The following is a 14,018-nucleotide window of genomic DNA, read 5'->3' on the forward strand; positions in this document are numbered from 1 at the left end:
GTAAAATACGTTTTAAAACACTTTTGCCATGCAAATGTTGAAACTTTGGCTTTTTATTTCAATATTTATATTTTTTTTTTCGTTTTCGTCGTATTCGTATTAATTGAATTATTTTAATTCTTAAAATAAAATATCATGCAATTCCATCTAAGTTTTTTACCGATAGATTTCTTAAAAAATTGTGGCCATCAAATTAAATTAAATGTTTCTCAACAAAACGGTACCAGTAAACCGCTCTTAATGCTTGCATCGACTAACCCTTTCTAGTGCCATTTTATGCCGTGCAGTAAAGCCGTCATAAACAATAAAATGAATTGAAATCGGTCAACTAAGAGAGTGCACCGTAAACTTCCGGTTCAAAACGGGAGCTTCATGTATTAATTAATAGTCCAGAGGAAGGAATTGGAGTGCAATTGAAGAATTGGACGGATTTCCAGCTGGGCAATTAAGGATTACCTTACGCTCATGAATGAAAAATGACTTCATTTGGCAAATTGAGGCTCGTAACTTTCCAGCCAAAAACAACAAAAGCCGATCAATAGCCTTCGAAATTACTTCCCAAAAATAAGCCAAACTGGCTCCAATCAGGCCTACGGAAAGATATGTCCAATCCTATAAATATCCTTCGAAAGACACAAAGAGAAGACTCGACTCCATTGCGTTAGGTTTCACTTTCTTTTAGCCCCCAGTCTGAGGAGGAGGAAAAGGTCCATAAAAAGTCACCACGTCAAAATGCCATCCGCGCGCCGGAAATCGTTTCACACCTTAACTTTGGCCACGGCACCTTAACGCGCACTGTCTGAGCAGTTGTCTTACGTTAGACGGGCGGGGTTTTATGTTCCGTCCGGCCAAGCATGGAGTGCCTGTTAGTACAGCACCAAAGGGGGAAGGGGAGGGACAGAAATCCGGGAAAATCACGGAAAATGGCCTCGTAACGCCTCATTGTCGCGGTGGACTGATGCGTTCAGAAAGGGGGAAAGAAAATGTCACTTTTTGATCTTAAAGATTTTTTTGATGTATTAAATTAACTAAAAAAAATATACTAAAAAGAATCTTACAACTAAACTTCAAGATCTTCAAAAAAAAAGTATGAAAACAAAAATCAAAGGAAAAACATCGCCAAAGTTCCAATCGCTGTGTTTCTAACCCCACGTTCAAAAGGAGCGGAAAGATTTAATTAAATTTATGAGCTATCAACACTAACTAGAAAAAGAGACTCCAACCGACCAACCAACCACCAACTGGCCACACGGTTTGACGGTTTTTCATGGTCAGCAAAACTCATCAAGACTAATTTTATTATCCGGAGCGCCACCACATCGTTCGAATCTCTGTGACTGTGTGTGTGTGATTGTATGTGTGTGGTTCGTTAAGGGCCAGGTTGAGGCCAGCCACGTGGCTAAGGAAATTCAGCGTGGAAAATGCAACGACAGCCTTTTGCGCTTTGTGTCTGATAAAGAGGGGTGGAAACGGAAGGAAGATTACGAGGAAATTGACCGGGAAAACGGAAATAGATTTTTATTGGATGTGAACATCGGATGGGTTTTCCTTGTTAGCGTTGCATACCTGTAGACAAATATTTTTGCAGGTTGAAAATCAAATCATAATTTTATTGATTTTTTCACTCAATCCCTTTATTTTTTTCTTTTTCTTTTAATTTCTCTAGTTTCTTTCAATTGGTATCAATTTGCATATTTTTTTAATTTCTTTCATTTTCCATCAATTTCTTTCAATTGCTTTAAATTTCTGTACATTTTTTCAATTTATTTAAATTTTATTAAATTTCTATTAATTTCTTTCAATTTCTTTAAATTTGTTTCAATTTTTCAATTTCTTTCAATTTCTTTCAAATTTTTTCAATTTCTTTAAATTTCTTTGAATTTCTTTCAATTACTTTCAATTTCTTTCAATTTTTTTTTCAATTTCTTTCAATTTCTTTCTTTTTTTCAATTTCTTTCAATTTCTTTCAATTGCTTTCAATTTCTTTTAATTTCTTTCAAATTGTTTCAATTTCTTTAAATTGCATACATTTTCTTTCAATTTATTTTATTTTTTTCAATTTCTTCAAATTTCGTTCAATTTCTTTTAATTTCTTACAATTGCTTTTTAATTTCTTTAAATTTCGTTTAATTTCTTTCAATTTTTTTAAATTTCTTTAAATTTTTTCAACTTCTTTAATTTTTTTCAACTTCTTTCAATCTATTTTCATTTTTTTCAATTTATTTTCAATTTTTTTCAATTGTTCTCAATTTCTTTGAATTTCTTTCAAATTCTTTCAATTTCTTTGAATTTCTTTCAATTTCATACATTTTCTTTCAATTTATTTCAATTTCTATTAATTTCTTTCAATTTCTTTCAATTTTTTTCAATTTCTTTCAATTTCTTTCAATTTCTTTCAATTTCTTTCAATTTCTTTCAATTTCTTTCAATTTCTTTCAATTTCTTTCAATTTCTTTCAATTTCTTTCAATTTCTTTCAATTTCTTTCAATTTCTTTCAATTTCTTTCAATTTCTTTCAATTTCTTTCAATTTCTTTCAATTTCTTTCAATTTCTTTCAATTTCTTTCAATTTCTTTCAATTTCTTTCAATTTCTTTCAATTTCTTTCAATTTCTTTATTTTTTTTTTAATTTCTTTAAATTTTTTTCAATTTCTTTCAATTTCTTTCAATTTCGTTCAATTTCTTTCAATTTATTTCAATTTCTTTCAATTTCTTTCAATTTCTTTCAATTTTTTTATTTTTTTTTTCAATTTTTTTCAATTTCTTTCAATTTTTTTCAATTTCTTTCAATTTCTATTAATTTCTTTCAATTTCTTTCAACTTCTCTCAATTTCTTTCATTTTTTTTAATTTCTTCCAGTTTCATTCAAAATCTTTTTATTTCATTTTATTTCAAATTCTTTTAAGGGGTTATGTAAATCGGCGAAAATGTCAGAGGTTGGTTTGAGCACACACTTAAACTTTTTTCAAAATCTGTTTTCAGGGCATTAAAAAATACATTTCCATCTATTAACAAAACAAATTTGAAGACATTTGGTTGTATCATTGCCGAGATATTGCTATTTGAAGATAGCAGTTTTAAAAAACGGGTGCCACGATATCTCAACATTGCTTCGACCAAATTGGCTCAAAATTTTGGTGAAGACTCGTTAAACCGGTCCCGTGTGCATGACGGAGGCCGATTTTCAAAAAGATTGTTTAAAAAAGATAAAAATATTTATCTGTTTTTCATATAAAAAATCGCCAGTTTTTGATTTTTGTAATTTTTGAAAATTCCAAATTTTAAAATCGGGCTTTGTCATGCACACGGGATATATCTTGGGAGTCTTCACCCAAAATTTCAGCCAATTTGGTCCGTCCCATCTCGAGATATCATGGCACCCGTAAATCAACTTGGTGTTCAGAGAAAAACGCTCTCAAAGTTTGACAGCTCGCTTTGCGCATGACAAAATTCTGAGCTTAAATCGTCTCTAACTCAGTTAAATATTCATGAAACTTTCAGGAGTGATTGAAAATCATCTTTTAAGTTGATTTAATAAATTTTCTGTAATATGAAATTTTGAGATTTTCTACATGTATGTAACCCCTTTATTTTCTTGTGAAGAGTGATTGCTCAACTTGAATACATCTCTCGAATTTTTCGCCACCGAATTTCAGAACAGCCAAAAATACTTGGTTTTTCAGCATTTTCCCATGATTCTGCAGTACATTATGTTATAACTGACTTCAAAAAGTGAAAACAAAAAATCATCCACGTAAAAAAAGTGCATTCCCATGTGACCAAATGGACGATCGTCGCGGAAGAAAGCAAGGGTTCAAGTTCAGAAGCCCCTGACCATCTGAAACAGTGAAGAGTCCCAGTGCTGTAGCAGCGGTGCCACATCTGCACATCTGCAGGCGGAGTAGCGGCGGCAGCGGAAGTTCGCGGGATATGCTGGACCTACAGCGACACATCGACTGTCCGCTGTGGGAAGTCCTGGGAAGTCCGGCGATACCATGGAGCGGGATGCGGTATGCCTGCGTCAAGGTGCTGCACGCTTACTGCAAGGTCTTTGACCAGCAGGAGCTGTACGATCTGATTGTGAGGTAAATTTTGAGGTGGGAGGTAGAGTAGTTTTTTGGTCAATTCTATTGAGAGTTATAAAAAGAAATAAATGAAAGCTAATAAAATGAGTTTAAGTAAAGGGTTCACCGAGATTTGTTCTGCAAATGTTCCAAAGAATGTGTAATTTCAGATATTTCCTAGGAACTCAACCACCATTTTGAGTTTTAAATATTTCAAAATTGAAAATATCAATGAAAATAACCAATTGTTTATTTTTATAAGCTCTATTAAAATCCAGAAGGCACTAACTCGCGACAAAGAAAGCCTGAGTCTTTTCACCCTTCAGCAAAGCTCTGACCAATCGCTAAATTTAGACCATCCTAATGGCTATCACATCCAAAAATTTCCCTGAGCAATTCTTCCAAGAATAAGCAATTTTTTGTGATTTTTTTTTTGGTTGAGGCTTTGTGTGTATTTTTCCATGACCAATGAAGTCATTTTGCATGATTTAATCATCCATACGAGTTTTCATACAATTTCAACACCTGTCCATACATAAAGAAAATTAAAATATCCTAAAGCCTGTATCTCGATCACGGACTTCTGATTAGGCTTCAAAAGCAAGGTAGCATACCTATTCTTTCTGACCTGAAATCTAAATTTAATCTAAATTTGAAGTGCAAAACAAATTCTAAATTTCAAGTATTCTTTCGAAAAAAAAAAAATATACAAAAATTCAAATTGAAGATACTTTCCCAACTTTTTAGAATTTTATTAATTTCCATTAAAAAATCGACTCTTTTCAATTTATTTTAAAAACTCTTTCAATTTTGCTTTCAATCAAATTGTTGAGATTCTCCCGAATTCTTCTTTTCTTTAGAATATAGCCAATATCCAACTTAATCATATTAATTTAAAGTGTCTTCTTGTTCAATAATTTTGCTTTTACAAATTTTGATTTCTTTCTTCTGCTCTCTCGAAAAAAAATTCTATCTAAGAATGGCTCTAATCCCATTCACCACAATTCTGTTCCGTTTTATTCCCCAGAAATATTTTCGCCAGAAGGAAACATTTTTCAGAAATGTTTATTGTTTCTTAAAATCTTTGAATCTTTGATCTTCAAAGTAATTCTCTACGAAATCAGACGATTTCGACTGTTTAAATACTTGCATTGTTTTGATTTTTTCAAATTGTTATGCATAAGTTTTTTTTTTCAAAAAAATCTATATTTTCTTTAAATTTATAGCTCGGTGGCAAAATTGTTGACCATACTTTTCTATGGCTCAATAGTTGTGGGTTTTGGTTCTCTAAAGCATATAAAAAAATCTCGAAAAAATACAAAATTTTCAAAAATTGAGTTTATGTAAAAAAAATTATAAAAAAAATCCACAGGATTGTACTTGTATTTCTGAACAGTCCTCATCAATATCTACAATTTTGCAGAAATTGATAAAAAAAATCCTTGCAAAAGTTCAGATTTTTGAATATTGACGCACTATTTAAATATGGAGCTAAAATTCTACCCGAGCAGACGGAAATAACTTGGGAATAACATTTTTTGATACTTGAAAATACTATGCCAATAAAATTTAATGTTATTTGTAACAAGATTTGTTATGCGTCGTTATGATTTTTTTTGTTATTGGAACAAATCTTTGTTATTATTTTTTGTTATTTTAACAACTAATCCGATCATCCCAATAACAGTTGGAGGTATTCTTCCATAACAAAAAATGTTATTCCAAAGTTGATTTTGCTTTCAACCAATATCAGACCAATAACATATTTTGTTATGATAACATAAACTGTTATCAAACCCTTATGCAAAAATAGATTTTTCAAAAATATTCCATAACAATTTCTGTTATTTTAAAAGTATTTGTTATTGAAATGGCATGAATTATATTATTACCGTCTGCCCGGGTATGGAGACTTATATGGGTGAACTTATGACAGAAAATGGCTTCTTTGGTCTTAGGGAAGGCCCCACAAAATTTGAGATTCATAAAAAATACTAATAAAATCCAGTTTCGGATTTGGTACAAAATTGTTCTTCTTTTAAAAACTTCCAATCATCAAATCTACTTAACTACAAATGAAGATGAAAAGAAGATTTCAAATAGACTTGAAATTAGTTAGGATACCTTGTGATTTTTTTAAAATATTCATTCTTATTTTTTCAAGATTATTATTTAACGGTTTGTATGTGCCAAGAAGAAACAAATATCTATTGATAACATTACCTTCGAATAAAAATTAACCCCTATTTTGGAAAAACACCAACCATAATCATATCTGGAGGATGGCTCATTCTGGAGAATGGAATTCTTGAGAATATGTTAGGCTAATCCCGAGCAGACGAAAATAACTGGGGTATAACATTTCTTGACATTTGAAAATACTAGGCCAATTACATTTTATGTTATTTATAAGAGAATTTTTTATTCGTCGTTATGATTTTTTTGTTATTGTTATTATTATTCTTCAAGCAAATCTTTGTTATTATTTTTTTGTCATTTTAAAAACTGATCCTGTCTAAACATGTTATTCTTAAGTTGTTTTCCCGAGCAGACGGTTATAACAAAATTCATGCCATTTCGATAACAAATATTGTTAAATAACAGCATACCTCAAACTGTTATTGGGATGGTCGAATTAGTTGTTAACATAACAAAAAATAATAACAAAGATTTGTACGAAGAATAACTGAAAATGTTATGAGTCTGTTACAATAACAATTCAATACCAAAAAAACAACGACAAATAACAAATCTTGTTAATAATAAACATAAAAGCCAGTAAGGCTTAGTACTTTCAAATTTTAAAATAGTAGTTTTTGCAATTCCGTCGTGAAACTACTTACTTTTCCTGTCATTCTTGAACGACGAAATAGCCTACTTTTCTGTACCAAAAATAACAGAATAGAATAGCAACACTTTTCAGCACTTGTTTCGAAAAGTAACACTTTTCAACATTGTTTTGATTTAAACGATTTATTGACAAATACATGAAAATTTGACTTAAAATTTCACTCAATGGGTGTTTTTCGGAATTGCAAAAAATGTTGTATGGAACTCGTTGAAAACTTGATTTTTTCAGCACTCGTCGTGTTTATCCAACTCGGTGAACCTCGTTGGATAAATGTACGACTCGTGCTGAAAAAATCCTCTTTTTGCAACTTGTTGCATAAACTACTATTATGCAACAAGTTGCAAAAAGAGGATTTTTTCAGCACGAGTCGTACATTTATCCAACGAGGTTCACCGAGTTGGATAAATACAAAGAGTGCTGAAAAAATCAAGTTTTGCAACGAGTTCCATACAACATTTTTTTCAATTCCAAAAAACACACACTGAGTGAAATTTTATGTCAAATTTTCATGAATTTTGTCAATAAATCGTTTAAATCAAAAAAAAAATGAAAAGTGTTACTTTTCGAAACAAGTGCTGAAAAGTTCAACTTTTCAGCACCCATCTGAGTGCTCAAAAGTAGAACTTTTCAGCATTTATTTTGAAAAGTGTTGATATTCGATTCTGTTATTTTTGGTACAGAAAAGTAGGCTATTTCGTCGTTCAAGAATGACAGGAAAAGTAAGTAGTTTCACGACGGAATTGCAAAAACTGTTATTTGCAAGTTAATTCCGTCTGCTCAGGCAAGTTATTTCCGTCTGCTCGGGATGGCTGTCAACCAATATCAGACCAATAACAAAGTTTTTTTATGATAATATAATCATAACAGTTTATCTTATGCAAAAATCGAATTTTCAAGAAGATTCCATAACAAGTTCTGTTATTTTAACAGTATTTGTTATTGAAATGGCATGAATTTTGTTGTTGCCGTCTGCCTGGGATACGGGTTTGATGAATACAGTCCTGACTCGATTATTCGAAGTTTCTATTATCGGATAATCGATCAAGAAAAAAATCGTTTTTTTATTTCTCTTGTTTTAAACATCAAATTCGAGTTCTGCGATCACATTTTAGTCAAATTATAATGGTTGATTGCCTATTAAATTATAAAATGCCCTTTTCAATATTTCTACACCGCCATATTGGCCCCATCTGGGATTAAAAAAAAAAATTAAATCACTTTGGCGTACACAGAAAAAAATAATGTAAATTTGGAAGCTGTAATTTTGGAAGGTTGTATATTACCTCTTTTATGATGTAATTTTACCTCAATTTAGACTGAAAAGGTGACATTATACCAGAAAAGTGGTAAAATTACACATTTCCAGAGGTAAAATTACACATTTTTTCTGACATAAAAGATGTACCCCTTCCCAGATGTAATATTACCATGATTTTTTTTTCTGTGTAGTTTATGGGTCCGAAGTGAAATTTTTTCGAGGCCTTCGGATAAACGAGTCTAGACTGTATTATTCTTAAGTTTCCTTTTTTTAATTTTGTTAATGTATATTTCATCCTAACGAAACAAAGAAAAGTGAAGTGAAAATTGAATGCTCAAAATGTAATTTAATTTTATTTATTTTTCCACGCTTCATTGACATCATATTTTTTTCAAAATTGTTCCGAAATGGAAATTTTACTCTCTTACTTGAAAATCATACTAATTTGTTGCAAGTCCGACATCATATTTAACGACATTCCAACGGCATGCACAACTAATAAGGAACATTTTCTACAAAATAAAAATAACTCCAAGCCAAAACAAAAATACCGCACCAAACGGAAATCGGGCTAATGAGTTTGTAAATTATCACAACAACAAAAAAAAAACAAACACTGCGCGATAATCTCATTTGAGAGGTTTTTAACTCAAAACAGCAAAACCACAAGCCAACACAAAAATCGCTGTCTTTCGCACCCTCTGTCTGACTGTCTCATCACTTTACAATTCTTGGCTAATGGTCACCGATCTACGCCAACATGATCGCTAAATATTTCGCTGAATTCTTGGCAGAGTGACTAGGGTAAAGAAGCCTTTGTTGTGACATTTTTGAGCATTTTAATTATTTTTTCTATTTTGTAACCAACAAAACCATTAAGCAAAAATTCAGCAAAGATTTTCAGGAATCACAAGCAAATTTCCACCGCTCTCAGCCGTAAGCCAAAGTGATTGTTTATGTTTGGTGGTTTACCACCCCAGAGGCGGTGTGTGTGGTAAAACACTACAAAGTCAAGTTCAGTGACGAACGCAAAGGAAACCCGCCTCCCTTCACCACATGCAATTATTTTCGCCATCATCAAAGCGAGAGAGCTAGAGGAGAGTGAGGAAAATTGTTTGTATTTTCGTGAAACCGTCTCTAATCACCATATTGAACTCATTTAAATCCCATTCAGCGTGGTTTTTTTTGTGAAAATTCCTGTTATTCCAAACGCATGATTTATGCCGGAACCAAAAAAAAACTCAACTTGAGCGATTGGCTAACAAGACGGACCAAAGTGGGCTAACATAAATAAAAAGTGACGGATTGTTAGGAGGCTGAGAGCGCACGCGAAGAAAGAGAGAGAGAGTGGGAAGAAAAATTGAGGAAAATTTCAAACACAACGAGCGGGAAAACAAACCATTTTGCTTGAGTTGAGATTGAGTGGCCAATAAAAATAACAATGTTTGTGTGTGGTGACGAACATGACAAGAGTTTTCCACCTTTTTCACTTTTTATTAGTCGAGGGAAAACTGTCAGAGGAAATCAATGATGTGACACACTCGCGGGATTCTTTGCTCTCACCTCTTGGTGGCCATATGGGACCAGGGCGAAATGATTCATTCATGAATGAAGCTGACAGGTGTTCGAGATGATTTTTTTTAAATGTCATAGAAGTGACATTCTGCTGTAGAATTGTTGATGGATGAACGAAAAAGTTGCAAAAATAATTTCTTATTTTAGTAGCTATTGCAGACTATTGAATATTTATTGCACAATAAACGTTAAAAAGAATAGAGCTAAAAAAACATATTTTCAAACATTCAAACCCAATTAACGTCAATCTGCACCCCAACATTTTAACGACACACTTAACCACACTTTCACTTAGCTAAACATCCAATCCAAAAAACATTCCCCTCTCTTAACTTCACCCAAAAATGAAAAACCTCTCTAATTGACTTAACGCAAAAATCCATCATTTTCCTCCCATTACGAGAGCGCGCGCACTCTTCCTTCCTGCGTCAAACTCCCCCAATATTTTCCTCTACATCCTCCCTCCCCCCCCCCCCCACCCTTTCGTGGCTTAGCCTCAAATTATCTGCCATAGCTAGCGGAGCTAATTCAATTAAATTTTACGATCACGATTTTCAGGTGACGATTTTCCACACACATTCTCTCCCTCTCTCTCTCTCTTTCTCTCTCGCTCCCATCATCACTCTCAAAGCGGAAATCTCGACAACAAAAACGTGCTAATGAACTGCACGAACGGTTCTAAAACACTAAGACTAAGTCTCACTGGTTCATACTAACAAAAAATAACAACACAGTTGCTCTTGTGAGAGAAGCAACTCGGAGAGCGCGAGAAGGAGAGAAAAACAGCTGGTTTTCCACTGCGAGGTACCACGCGTCTCCATCGAACGAGAGAGGCTCTCAACTGAGCGCACTGCCATCTGGTGGTCACTAGTGGAACTAATCTTTTTTTTTTCTAACATGTAGAACAGTTTCCAATCCGTGGTGGAAATCGAACATCCGTTCCATAATGGAAATCCACAATTAATTTTCATTTTCCTCACAAAATACTTTGCTCCTATTCTTTAGTTACTTCGTTTTATGTGAAAATGACTTTGAAAAGATGAAGTAGAGCAATTCTCTGAGATTTCGGTCATTCGTTTTTTGTTGTATTTTTTATTCCGACTAAAGCCATTTTGCATCATTAGTTTGTCCATATAATTTTCCATACAAATTTTGCAGCTAGCCCTACAAAAATGATATATGAAAATGCAAAAATCTGTAACTTTTAGAGAATTTTTTTGATCGATTTAGTGTATTGGGCAAAGTTGTGGATAAGGACTATACTGAAAAAAATTATACAAGGTACCCGAGCAGACGGAAATAACTTGGGAAGGTCAGTTTTTGATATTGTGAGAAGATCGAAATATGTTATTGGGATGATCGGATAAGTTGTTAAAATAACAAAAATCAATAACAAAGATTTGTTCGAAGAATAACTTAAACTGTTATTATGTTGTTATTGCAATAACAAACCAATAACACAGAAGGAATCATGAAGGAATAACAAGATTTGTTATTTTGTGCGGAGAGGTGGAGCAGCATAATAACAAAAAATGTTATTGCACTGGTATGTCTCCATAACAAAAAAAGTTATTGTTTTGGTTTATTTATAATTTGCAAATAAACCTGCAGTTGCCATAACTCCTCTGTACTAGTCAGGGCTGCAGAGTCGGGTACCTCCAAGCGACTTTGAATCCATACTTTGAAGACAACTCCGACTCTGGATGCAGGATATGACGTCAACGACGACTTCAGCTCTCCAAAAATACCCGACTTCACAGATTCCGACTCCAAGTAAAAGTTGCTGAAAATTTGCTGAATCCGATGCCGTCTCCGAGGTCTCACTCCAGCTCGAACTTCAACGTCAGCTCCGACTTCCTGGCTCTGTGAAAATAATAACAGTTTTTGTTATTCACACTTCAAAAATTCTCAATAAATAAATCAATTCCGTTAGGGAATATAACACAATTTAAAAAAATTTAACTCTCAAAAGTTAATTTTATCGGATTAATTTTCGCTTGAAACCCCATTTCATGGTGAAATAAATGACCCCGATAAAATTGGTCAAAATTATTCCATAGTTCTAGCCAATTTTAGTAAAATCCCTTAGGGGGTATATTAAATAATTTAAAATATCAACTTTAAAAATTTCAACTCTTTAGAATAATTTTAGCTTAAGGACCCCATTTCATGGCCAAAATAATGACCTTGACGAAATTGGTCAAAATTAACCCATAGTTCTAGCCATTTTGAACAAAGTCCTTTATTGGGTATATCAAATAATTAAAAAAATCAACTTTCAAAATTTCAACTTTTCAGAATAATTTTAGCTTAAGGACCCCATTTCATGGCCAAAATAATGATTTCGACGAAATTGGTCAAAATTATCCTATAGTTCTAGCCAATTTTAGCAAAGTCCCTTAGGGGGTATATCAAATAATAAAAAAAAAATCAACTTCCAAAATTTCAACTTTTTAGAATAATTTTAGCTTAAGGACCCCATTTCATGGTCAAAATAATGACCCCGACGAAATTAGACAAAATTATCCCAAAGATCTAAACATATTTAACAAAAGAAAAAATAATAACAGATTGTGTTATGGACACTTAGAAACTCTTCCATTTGTGCGATTTATGGTAATTTTATTTCTAAGTCAGTATACCGAACGAATAACAAATTTTGTTATTAGGAGAGTTTTTGAAATGTATAACATTTCCTCTTATTAGCGTGTTATTAAACATTTTCAATATAATATCACTTCAATACCAAATTTTGTTATTTTATCAGAAACTGTTATTATTTTTTCTTGAAGTTGAACTTCAGGATAAAATAATAACACTTTTTGTTATTTTAACAGGATTTGTTATTGAAATATTATTAATTTTGTTATTACCGTCTGCCCGGGTAAAAACATTTTGGTTATTTTTACCATAACCATTTTTTTAAAAACAAGACTAACATTTCAAAATGAAGTAATATTGAATGTTTGACTTCGAAAAATTAAGTTAAAACATTTTTGCGACCAATATTTCGTTTTTCTTTAATCAGTATTGATTCAAAAATTTAAAACAAAAAAAGTTTTTTCAGTAGTGTTAAAAAAATTAGTTGCGTTGAAAATGCTATTTTTGAATTCTGGGGTGACTTTGATAGTCATAATTTTTCTTGTCAATATCAGATTTAAGGTGCTTTAATTTTATTTTAATTTCAATTGTGCCATCACTAAGGTTGCTGATATAGTCTTGAAAAAAAATTTTTTTTTTTGTATTTAGGCTGGTACAAATATTTTTAAAAGTTTTTGTCTCCCCCCCCCCCTTCAAAATTGGCCCGAAAAATCAGGAGGCAAAAAATTTTTTTTTACAATGAACTTCAAAATTTCAATGAAAATTCAAGTTCGATGCAAAACATTTTTTTCGATACAATTTTTGTTTTTGTCAGATCTTAGATTTTTTTAAACTAATGATTGCAAAACAACTGAACTAGTGTAAAATGCATTTTAAAACACTTTTTTCATTTAAATATGGCTATGGCTTGTTATTAAAATTTTTATATTTTTTTATTTTTTGCCCCACCCCCCTTAACCTCGGCCAGGGCCGAGGGACAAAAACTTTTTTAAATATTTGCATCGGCCTTAGTTTATTAAGTTTATAAGACTTTTAACCAAATACATATAAATAGGTAAAATTGTTGAAAACATCAAAATTTCCTCTTAAAATCAGGGGGCAAAACATAATTATTGACTAAAATTTAAATTTTCATACAAAAAAAAAAACCTTGTAAAATCCATTGCAAACTATTCAGAATAGTTTAACACTTATTTATGCATTTTTTATGGAAAAAAATCTTTTTAATATTAAAACAAATTTTGGCTTTTAGGACCAGATTGGTAAAATACATAAAACTTGTGCAAAAAAATTGTTTTCAATAATTAATTATTAATATTGCTAAATTATTTGCCGGGACGGTGGTTTACGGGGTAAGCGTGATCACGCCTTCCGTCGGGCAGGGAAGTAGATGTTGGCCCCGGTCTAACCTCGAGGTAAGGTCGATAGCTCAGTCCAGGTGTAGGAGTCGTCTCCCTGGGTCCTGTCTCGGTGGAGTCGCTGGTAGGCAGTTGGACTAACAATCCAAAAGTCGTCAGTTCGAATCCCGGGAGGGATGGAAGCTATAGGTGTAAAAAGAGGTTTGCAATTGACTCAACAATCAAGCCTTCGGACACCTAGTTTCGAGTAGGAATCTCGCAATCGAGAACGCAAAGGCAATGCTGTAGAGCGAATAATTTGATTTTGATTT

General features: G+C 32.5%; 1 protein-coding gene across 3 annotated transcripts in view; it reads left to right on the top strand.

Moving 5' to 3' along the window:
* Positions 1-14,018, top strand: part of LOC6054536 (four and a half LIM domains protein 2) — a 278,680-nt gene that overhangs the window by 127,647 nt on the left and 137,015 nt on the right. The window contains exon 1 of one of the 3 annotated variants that reach the window (XM_038262091.1): positions 3,705-4,085. The exons of the other annotated variants lie outside the window; for them this stretch is intronic. Coding sequence (XP_038118019.1) covers positions 3,931-4,085 — 155 coding nt within the window. The 5' untranslated portion in view covers positions 3,705-3,930. Of the gene's footprint in view, positions 1-3,704; positions 4,086-14,018 lie in introns of those variants that run through there. 3 annotated transcript variants of the gene reach the window in all.

Source organism: Culex quinquefasciatus, chromosome 3 (assembly GCF_015732765.1).
Source record: "Culex quinquefasciatus strain JHB chromosome 3, VPISU_Cqui_1.0_pri_paternal, whole genome shotgun sequence".
Classification (NCBI taxonomy): Eukaryota; Metazoa; Arthropoda; class Insecta; order Diptera; family Culicidae; genus Culex; species Culex quinquefasciatus.